General features: G+C 59.7%; 3 protein-coding genes across 9 annotated transcripts in view; 2 read left to right on the forward strand and 1 right to left on the reverse strand.

Annotated features, from left to right (window-relative positions):
* SMG5 (SMG5 nonsense mediated mRNA decay factor) overlaps positions 1-1,510 on the forward strand; it is a 33,110-nt gene extending 31,600 nt beyond the window's left edge. For all 4 annotated transcript variants that reach the window (XM_024574228.3, XM_071220018.1, XM_024574219.3 and 1 more), the window contains one exon: positions 160-1,510. In XM_024574228.3, the coding sequence (XP_024429996.2) occupies positions 160-243 (84 nt within the window). In that variant the 3' untranslated portion in view covers positions 244-1,510. The remainder of the gene's footprint in view (positions 1-159) is intronic.
* Positions 1,511-2,305: 795 nt separating this feature from the next.
* PAQR6 (progestin and adipoQ receptor family member 6) lies at positions 2,306-6,986 on the forward strand. Of its 4 annotated transcripts, none has more exons than XM_053915568.1 (8): positions 2,306-2,404; positions 3,593-3,668; positions 4,068-4,195; positions 4,277-4,482; positions 4,624-4,750; positions 5,137-5,233; positions 5,428-5,578; positions 5,922-6,986. In XM_053915568.1, exons 2-8 carry the CDS (start codon positions 3,618-3,620, stop codon positions 6,194-6,196), a joined length of 1,035 nt encoding a protein of 344 aa, XP_053771543.1. In that variant the 5' UTR covers positions 2,306-2,404; positions 3,593-3,617; the 3' UTR covers positions 6,197-6,986. The 4 variants fall into 4 exon arrangements, with proteins under 4 accessions (XP_053771543.1, XP_045060636.2, XP_071075863.1 ...); XM_045204701.2 differs by having other exon boundaries at positions 4,277-4,458; XM_071219762.1 differs by lacking the exon at positions 5,137-5,233 and having other exon boundaries at positions 4,369-4,482.
* A 119-nt stretch (positions 6,987-7,105) lies between these two features.
* Positions 7,106-9,463, reverse strand: BGLAP (bone gamma-carboxyglutamate protein). The gene is made up of 4 exons (XM_024574207.3): positions 7,900-9,463; positions 7,625-7,663; positions 7,369-7,438; positions 7,106-7,244 (listed from the first exon to the last, which is right to left on the reverse strand). Exons 1-4 carry the CDS (start codon positions 7,961-7,963, stop codon positions 7,115-7,117), a joined length of 303 nt encoding a protein of 100 aa, XP_024429975.1. The 5' UTR covers positions 7,964-9,463; the 3' UTR covers positions 7,106-7,114.
* Positions 9,464-9,523: the final 60 nt, after the last annotated feature.

Below are 9,523 nucleotides of genomic sequence, written 5' to 3' on the forward strand. Positions count from 1 at the left end.
TGGGGTGAGGTGAGGGGACTGTAATGGGGAGGAGGTACCAGAGCAGACTCTTCCTCAGATCTCCCAGGCAGCTACCCTTTGCCCGTCCAGCCCCTCAGTGACTTGGCCCGTAGTTCAGGAGATTGGACTCTCGCCCATCTGTCCTGCCTCCTTCCACAGGCAGCCCTGCAGGCCGCTGCACATGCCAGTGTGGACATCAAGAATGTTCTGGACTTCTACAAGCAGTGGAAGGAGATTGGTTGAGATTGACCCCCAAGCCCTGCAGTGGGGCTGACTCCAGATCTCTCCTGCCCTCCCTGGCTGCCAGGACCACCTGTAGTCACCCCACCACACGCAGACTCACGCACGCATTCAGGAAGGAAGCCCAGCTGCACAAGAGCTGAGGGAGGGCCCAGGAGCCAGCTGGGAGGGTGGGGTCCCCCTGTTGCCAAGACGAAGTCAGGAAAGTGCTTGGAGCAGGAGAGGCCTGTGGGCCCCTAGTCAGCCTTTCTGCCTCAACCCTCCCGCTGTCCCCAGAGGCAGGTGGCAGGCATGGGTGTCTGCATTTCACTGGAGTGATTCCTGGACGTCCAAGGGGAAGGGATGGCAGAAAAGGCCCTTCTTCCTCGCCCAAGACACAGGGTGGTTAGGGGTAGGAGTTTGGACCCTCCAGCCTGAGGGAAGAGTGGGTAACAGCTATCTGAGTGGTTCTCTGCAGACCCTTCTCAAAGACCACCCACTGGCTCATTTCCCCTCGTGCAGGCTGGGCAGCTCCGGAACTTCGGAGACTCAAGAGAGGAGTGGCATGGAGCTGGCTGCACTCATAGCAGGGCCTGGGCTTGTACCCCACCTCACACAGCTGGGGCTGCACACCCAGTTGCCCTGCTTCTGCTTCCTGTCTCCCTCTGTCTAGCTTCCAGGGTGGGGTCAGGCCCCGCCAGTGGCTGCCAGCAGTCAGGCCTTTATGCCAGTGAGGGTTCCTGTGCCCACCAGATCTACAGTCACCATGCTTTGTGCTCTTGGCTGCTGTGCTGGGACAGAGTGGGGTGCCAGTAAGGATGGGGTGCTGGCCTCAGATTGGAGAAAGGAGAGGCCTCCTGAAGCTGCTTAGTCGGGAGTCCTTGTCCTGATGGGCTTCCTACTGTGCCCTTCCCCAGGCCCAAAGGCCTGGTGGGGCGGAGCATGGAGCTAGTGTTGGAGTGTGGAGGTGACTGTGTGAGCAGAGATCATGAAGAGCTCGGAGCAGTGAATGGAGCAGCCAGAACTGGGCTGTTGGGAGTGGCTTTAGCCCTAGCCCGGATTGTCTTGGCCCCTCCCCCTAGGGGGTGGAGGGTGAGGAATCTCAGCTCTGCAGTCCCTCACCCCCAGGCTAGCCTAGCTTCCCAGGCTGTTCTCAGAGGAAAGCAGGTTCCTGCTTCCTTCCTCCAAGATGGCAAGTCTGGAACAACCTGGGGTGGGGAGTAGGGTCACCCCATTCCCAATCTCTGACAGAGACTAAAGCATCACTTTAAATAAAGATTCCTGATGCCCACACCTGTCTCCTGGTGCCTTTATGTAGTTTTATTGGGATGTTGGAGATGGTATGCAAAAAATGGCATTTTGGAAAGGTTTCTTCAAGGTGGACTCATTGAAGCAAGATGTTGGCAATTCCAGCAAAAGCTCCAGAGATGGTTTTGTGACATTGTCAAGTTCATTGATCTTGTGAATTGAGCTAGTGCCTTCGCAAGGGTGATGGGTGAAACCAATATTTTGAAGTGCTTCCTGGGTCTGGTTGGCTGTCTCCAGCTGGGTCCTCTGAATCAGATAAATTCTTCCTCAGGGGGGAGGAAGGGATGAGCCTTAATCCTTATCTCTCTGCAAGGACTGGCACCTCAAGTGTGTCTCTGGAGGGTAAGCTTGGCAAATCCCTTGTGCTTGAACCAACATATTTGCTAAAGGCATTTGCTCCGGACACTGCTGAGTACCAGGTGCTAGGAGGCAGTGAAGCACAGTGAGGTGGTTTCTGAAGTTCAAACCCAGGATTCAGAATTCTCTGCCCAGCCTGGACAGAGCCCACTGTCAGCTCCTGGTTGAACCAGAATGGTGGTAGGGCCTGTTCTGAAGGGGGCTTGCAATACCCTAGCTGCATCCTGGCTGGGCCACAGCCTGTTCTGGCCAGTCTGATCTCAGTGGGTTTGAGGCAGCTGGAGGGGCAGCTGTGTGCAGAAGGCCCAGTGAGCTGCCTGCTAATGGGGTTGGGCCACCCTCCCCTGCTCCCTGGAGGCTGCACAAGGCTGGGATTGTTCCTGGCTCCCCTTTGTCTCCCACTCCCCGCCCAGGCCCGGCCTGCTGGCCTGCCACTCTCCTTTCCCTCCTCTTGGCCTGGCTGGCAGGAGTACCCCACGCCTGCTGACCCACCTGCTTAGGAGCACCAGTCAAGCTCTGGGTAAGGAAGCTCACCTGGGGCTCTGCCACCCATTCTGGGGAATTAGGACTGGCTCCAGCCACCCCGTCCCCCACCCCCCCATCTCCAAGGCTACAACACACACTACACAGACCTCTAAACCTTGTGCTAAGTGAAGGAATCCTGAGGGGAGCTGGAGCCCCAGGCAGCGGCATCTTTCCCACCCCTCTGGGCAGCACTTGGGATGGGTCAGACCACCCTGCTCCTGTTCCTCCCTTTGAGGCTCTTATCTTACAGCTCGACCAAGGTGCAGGGACTAGGGACCAGGGCTGTGTGGTGGCCAGCCCAGCTCAGGTGCACAGAGCCCCCAAACTGGGGACCAACTGACTGGTGGTGTGAGGCCACTGTACACCAGTGAAGCTGGTAGCAGGAAGAGGGGCGGGGCTAGGCTCTAGGGTTGCAGTGAAGGTTTGGCCCTGGGAGATGGCGCAAGTGTCCTATTCTCCCTCCTGGGGCGTTTCCACCCGCCTAGCTGGCCCAGCCCCACCACTTGTGCCAAGGAATGTGCCTGAGAGAGGTGGCCTGGGGTGGGCGAGGGCAGCAGAGCCACTCGGAGACAGCACACAGGTCTGGGGCAGAGGGGCATGGGGCTCAGGAGGGTCAGGGACCCGGAACATCCCCAAGGGCACATGACTCCTCAGAGAAGAGCCAGGCATCTTCCTAGTTCCTTGGCCCTGGCATCTGGCCTCTTCAGGAATTCTCCCTCCGGGGGCCAGGAGTTTCTGTGCTCAGCCTGCACACTATGGGTCAAGGGCTTTCAATGGGGTGGGGTGGGCTTGGAGTCTCTGTGCGCTGACCTCCATGAGTTAGGCTTCTCCTGAGACAGAACTGGGGGGCTGGGGACCTGTACCAAGAGTCTGGGGTTACTAACTGAGGCAGCATTCCTGCTGGGGAAGAAGCTCCTCCACTCTATGCTGGGATAAGGCTGACCAGCCACCCAATGGGGAGACTGAATGCCCCCAGGCTAGGACGGGGAGCAGTCAGGGAAGCTGGGCCAGCCTCCCCTGGCCTGAGGGAAGCAGCTTGGTGGCCAGCTACCAGCTACCCCAGCACCCATGCACACAGCCCACAGGGGCACTCAGTGACCAGGTGTAGCCTGGACCTGGGGAAAAGGAGTTGATGGATGGGGGCAGACACCTGATTTCCCCCCCACCCCCACTCTGTCTCTAGGTCAACGTGGAGGTGCCCAGCCACCATGCTCAGTCTCAAGCTACCCCAACTCCTTCGTGTCCACCAGGTCCCTCGGGTGAGGAGCTACACTCTCCAACTCCTACTCCCCAGGGGACTGACTGGGGCTGAGGTTTTCTCTTAGCAGTGGGGAAGTCCCTCCTGCAAGCTAACTCTTATCTCTCCCATTCCAGTGTGAGACTCTCTGAGGACAGGCTTGTGACCCCACTCCCTAGGCCCAGAATTCTCCTTCAGTCCCCTTCCCCAGAGCGCCCTGTCTTCGCCCCTTCTGCTGACTCTTCTGTTTCTCTTCTGCTTTGGGGGTATTGGAACCTGTGCCAAGAGGGAAGTCAGGTTTAGTTTGGCTTTGGGGCCATTGCAACCTCCAGCCGGTTCTCTTTAATCCTGCTTCCACAGCTCTCTCGTGGGGAGAGACGGTCCAGCGTAGTGACCGCCCTCCCACCCACCACTACCCCAGGTGTTCTGGGAAGACGGCATCATGTCTGGCTACCGCTGTCCCACCAGCTCGGCCTTGGACTGTGTCCTCAGCTCCTTCCAGATGACCAACGAGACTGTCAATATCTGGACTCACTTTCTGCCCACCTGGTGAGGGAGGCTGTCCCCGCTGTGGTGGGAAATGAGACCCCCCCCACACCCCCGCGGCCCCCTGAGCACGTGCCACCGCAGGTATTTCCTGTGGCGCCTACTGGCGCTCGCGGGGGGCCCGGGCTTCTGGGCCGAGCCCTACCACTGGCCGCTGCTCGTCTTCCTGCTGCCAGCCTGTCTGTACCCTTTCGCCTCGTGTTGTGCGCACACCTTCAGTTCCATGTCGCCCCGCGCGCGGCACATCTGCTACTTCCTGGACTACGGTGCGCTCAGCCTCTACAGCCTAGGTGAACCCCACGGGAGGCGGGGACGCGGGACGGCGGGTGCTAGGGCGGGGGAGGGGAGGGTGGGACGTGCCCTGGAAGGGGGTGGGGCATTCAAGCCGAAGCACGCCCTTCGGGCCTCAGCACCTGCCCTGCGCCCCTCAGGCTGCGCCTTCCCCTATGCCGCCTACTCCATGCCGGCCTCCTGGCTGCACAGCCGCCTGCACCGGCTCTTTGTGCCTGCCGCCGCGCTCAATTCCTTCCTGTGCACCGGCCTGTCCTGCTACTCCCGGTGCGTTCTTGGTCTGTGTTGAAGGGGATGACGGAGGGACAGAACAGGGCTCCCACAACCACGCTTGACACACAGGGAGGCCAGCAATCCTGTGCCTGTGCTTCAGTGCTCCGGGACAACATTAAGAGCAACAGGACTATTTATTGAGACTGACTGTGTGCCAGGGCCTATGTGCTAGCAGCATACCTACACTGTCTCCTTTAATTCTCCCAGCCACCTAAGAGGCAGATGTGGTCATTTAGAGAGGGGTCTTTAAGCTAATGACCCCTAGAGAGGGGTCATGTGTCACTAAGCTGACATTCCATGCTGGTCAGTGGCCCCTGCCTTCCTCTGACCCCCCACCCTACCACCAGGATGGTGACCACCTTTTCTTTCCTGCCTCCCAGGTTCCCTGAGCTGGAAAGCCCCAGGCTTAGTAAGATCCTCCGTACAGGCGCCTTCGCCTACCCCTTCCTGTTTGACAACCTCCCACTCTTCTATCGGGTAAGGGGGCCTGGGGCCCCCTATTTTCCTGTCCTGGGCCTCACAGTGCGCCCTCCAGTCCTGCCGCCTCAATCCTTCACCTCAATCCTTCCCTCCAGGCCCAGCACCCACCCTCGCTGTGCCCCTCCCCATCCCCCATTCTCACTAGATTCCAGACAAACCCTTCCCGCTCCGCCCTGCTTTTCCTTTGCCAGCTGGGACTGTGCTGGGACAGGGGCCACAGCTGCGGGCAGGAGGCACTGAGCACCAACCATGGCTACCACCTCTTGTGCGCACTGCTCACTGGTTTTCTCTTCACCTCTCACCTGCCCGAGCGGCTGGCACCAGGACGCTTTGACTACATCGGTGAGAGCGGGCTCACCTGGCCGGAAGGGGCAAGGGGGGACAGCTTCCCAGAGCACAGAGTGAACTGAGTAAATGGCGTATTACAGCCAGAGGACTGGAGGGTGCCCAGAGTCCAGGCCCACCCCCACTTCTCAGATAGCAGCAAAACTAGTAGCATGTATGCCAGGGCATTATGTTTTATGTATACCAGCTCACTCACTCCTTCCAAGAATCAGGTTTTCTTACTCCTAATTTTAGCATAGTAGCAGGCCCAGAGGGTGGGGTGACTCGCCATGGGTCAGAAGGTGAATTGGGGCAGCCCTGGGAATGGGGATGTGCCCTGACCTCCCCACCCTCCCCACAGGTCACAGTCACCAGCTATTCCACATCTGTGCAGTGCTGGGCACCCACTTCCAGCTGGAGGCGGTGCTGGCTGATATGGGATCTCGCCAAGCCTGGCTGGCCACGCAGGACCCCCACCTGGGTCTGGCAGCCACGGTGGCCACGCTCGGCTTGGCAGTGGCTGGGAATCTGCTCATCATTGCTGCCTTCACAGCCTCCCTATTTCAGGCCCCTAGTACTTGCCCCCTGCTGCAGGGAGGCCCGCTGGAGGGGGGTACGAATGCCAAACAACAGTGAGTGAGGCCTCATCACTGAGCCTGTCCCTGGAGAGAGGTAAAGGCCAGTCCTTGGTGTTGGGGAGCAGCCCAGACCCAGAGCTGAAAAAGGGAGAGCACATCGGAGCCTGGAACCAGGAGGGACTGAGGGGAGAGTGCAGAGGGTAAAAGGCAGAGGAGGGGGAGGAGCTGGTGGGGCTGTGGAGGATGGGGTCCGTGGGGGTGCTCTAGATGGGGCTTGAGGAAGTGCTGAGGGTCTGAGAGTAGAGGTGACTGTATCCAGGCTGGACAGCCCCCCAACCCAGTAGAGGCTGGGGTGGGTGGGGGTGTTGGGGCCCTTTCATCTGGCTCTATTTCTGGTGCTCCTGGAAGTCTCTGCCCAGCCCAAGGAAGAACTAACATGACCAGCCTAGGCCTACCCCGAACTCTTGTCAGCCAGGCCAGGAGGCCCACTACTGCCCCCCGCCCCCAAACCAGGCAGTGCCTTCTGCTCTCCTTGCCTGTAGCGACGAGTCTATCCGGGCCACAGTCATGTACTCAAGATGCCCAGGCCTTTGGGGTCTGGGTCTATTTGGGTGCATCATGGATGGTGCAGTGGGTTAGGGTGAGGGGAGGGTGCTGGGTTAGAGGGGAACCCTGGTTAGACTTTAGAAAGCCACCTTCAGTGCTTCTGAGGCAGGTACAAATAAAAATCAACAGACTTTGGAAAGCACTTTTTGGGACTTGCCACACCCCATCCTCCCAATAAACCTCCACCCCCCAACTCCATAGATGTACAAAGAGTCAGAACCCACCAATTCCTCTTCTGGAGTTTATTCTGGAGCAGCTGGGTGGATGGTGACCCCACACTGGTAGGGCAGGGAGGTCAGGGCGAGGGGAGGGGAAGGAGCCAGAGTGGGAAGTGGGTTGCGGGGCCAGCCGGCCAGCTGGGGTGCAAGCTCTAGGCTGTGCCGTAGAAACGCCAGTAGGCCTCTTGGAAGCCAATGTGGTCAGCCAGCTCGTCACAATCCGGGTTGAGCTCACACACCTCCCTCTTGGACTCCAGGGGATCTGGGTAGGGGGCTGGGACTCTGAGAATCCAACACAGTGGCATCAGCCTCCACATGAAATGCCCCCTCCCCTCCCACTGCACGTAGGGCTCCGGACTCCTCACCAAGGGCCCACCCTGTCCTCCCGGCACCTCTTTTCTCTCACCCCAACCCGTGATCCAGGTAGCGCCGGAGTCTCTTCACTACCTCACTGCCCTCCTGCTTGGACACGAAGGCTGTGGAGCACAGGGGCAGGGCTCAGGTGGCTGTAAGTTTTGGGGGGATGAGGTGGAGAGCAGGCTGGCTTGACCACCAGGCAGAAGCCAGCAGGGTAGGGGGAATGAGACCGAGGGGACCGGGGTGAGGGAGTGCTGGGCAGCTGAGTGATGGGGCACACAGCCCCCAACAGGCCTGCCTCCTACCTGCACCTCTGCCAGACTCTGCACCGCGGGGCTTTGCATCTGCAAAGTAAAGAAGCCAGGTTCACCCCTGCTCACCCCTAGGCCCCCCTCCTCCCCTCCCTCTCTGGCAGCTTGCTTTTTCCCTTCTCCCTCCACAAAGACAGGATTGGGGGCAAATGGACTGAGCCTATGGGAGGGTGGTTAGACCACCAAAGGGACTGCCAGTGGAGGGGTGAAGGGAAGCGAGGCCTTGGTGCTCCCTTCCTCACTGGCTGGGGTGGAGTGGGGACACTCACCTGCCTGGGCAACGAGGCAGAGTGCGGCCAGGGCCAGGAGGGCGAGGAGCGCAAGGGGCTTCATGGTGTGTCGCAGAGTCTGCGTTCGGTCTGCTGCTGGGACTCAGCTGGCCTGTTTCCATCAGCCTCCAGCACCATTTATACTCTCTGGGCTGTGCCCTGGAGGCCAGGGTGGGGACGCCTGGTCATGGTGCGGGTGGGTCACAGGGGAATCTGCCAGAGCTATTTGGGGGTCATCCGCCCAAGATCTATAGGCCAAACCCCAAAGGATGTTGTGGTTGGAGCTGGGGCAGCCTAGGCAGGCCCTGGGAGTGAAGGGTGGGGGGTGGTAACTGGGACTGCCAGCCTCTGGGTGTCCCCTACCCCTCCCTAAGGGGGCCACCCACAGTCCCCCAGCCCCTACTCACTCCCTCTTGGAGACCCAACCTCAGCCTCAGTTTAAGCACCATCTGAACAGACCAGGAGGGGTATAGGGGGACCCAGAGATCCAAAATAGATTGGAGCAGAGCTGGGCTACAGTTCTGCAGATTGTGATTTCCACTGTCAGCCGTGGGCAGGAGCCAAACCCCAGGGAGGAGTGCCCAGCGATGGCCTCATTCACCCCCGAAAAACACCAGAGGCAGGCATGGTGTGGGCTGGCTTGACTCTGGTCAGGCCCTCTGTGTTGAGACAGGAGAAATGGTCAGGCAGCACAGGGCCAAGAGCCAAAAGCCAACACAGGTAGGGCTGGCTGGGCATGAGATTAAGGACAACCCTTTGTCTGGGGCAGGCCAGGCAGTCGATGTGGTAGGGACACCCTCCCCTGTGCCTTTGAGGAGCAGGAAGATGGAGAGCACCTCTGGGCTCATGACCCTCTCTTCCTGCCCTTGCAGCCTCCCCAGTATGGAAAGCCTGGGAGACCTGTCCTCCAAGGGACAGAACATCCAGCCTGAAAACCCCATCTCACACCTGAGCTCTGCCTCTGCCTCAGATCAGTCTGGAGAGGAGGGTAGGGTGACCCCAGTCCCCAGTGGCTGGGCAGGTTGACGGCTGCAGCTCCAGGGGCAGAGAAAGGGCCATGGGCTCAATTTAGGGGTTGGGGCGGGGGTGCAAGCAGGGGCCACCTGGTACCTTCCTGAGTGTCCCAGTACTCCCAAACAGGCCCAACCATACCTCTCTCCACAGAGTTAGGGTGAGACCCTCACCAGGGAAAAAGTCTGACCCGCTCATTCTTTCCTCTTCACCTTGTGGTCTGGAGGAAGCACCCACCCCGCTCTTGCTGAGCCCCTGCTGGTGCTCTGCTGGCCCTGGCTGCGTGAGGTGTGAGACCCGAGGACTAAGTGCCCCGCTATGTGGAGTGCTCTGTGTGTGCACTCACGAGAGGCGCACATGGAGGCCTGCCATGGGCCCTTTCTCAGAATTAACCCAAACTAGCAAAGAGAAGAGTAGGCTCTTCTCCCCTGAAAGCTTGTCCTGGTCTCAAGGAACCCAGGAGGCCTGGTTTCTGTGACAAGGGCCTTCGTTGCCCTTCTGCACATGGTGGTCAGAAACACACCTGCCGACCCAGCCACGACAGGCGGCTCTCAGTGGGCTGCAACGGAGGCCTCGAGCAGCCCAAACTCAGGAGCCAGGAAGGGTCTTGGCC

The sequence above is a fragment of the Desmodus rotundus genome, chromosome 12 (genome assembly GCF_022682495.2).
Source record: "Desmodus rotundus isolate HL8 chromosome 12, HLdesRot8A.1, whole genome shotgun sequence".
In the NCBI taxonomy this organism is placed as follows: Eukaryota; Metazoa; Chordata; class Mammalia; order Chiroptera; family Phyllostomidae; genus Desmodus; species Desmodus rotundus.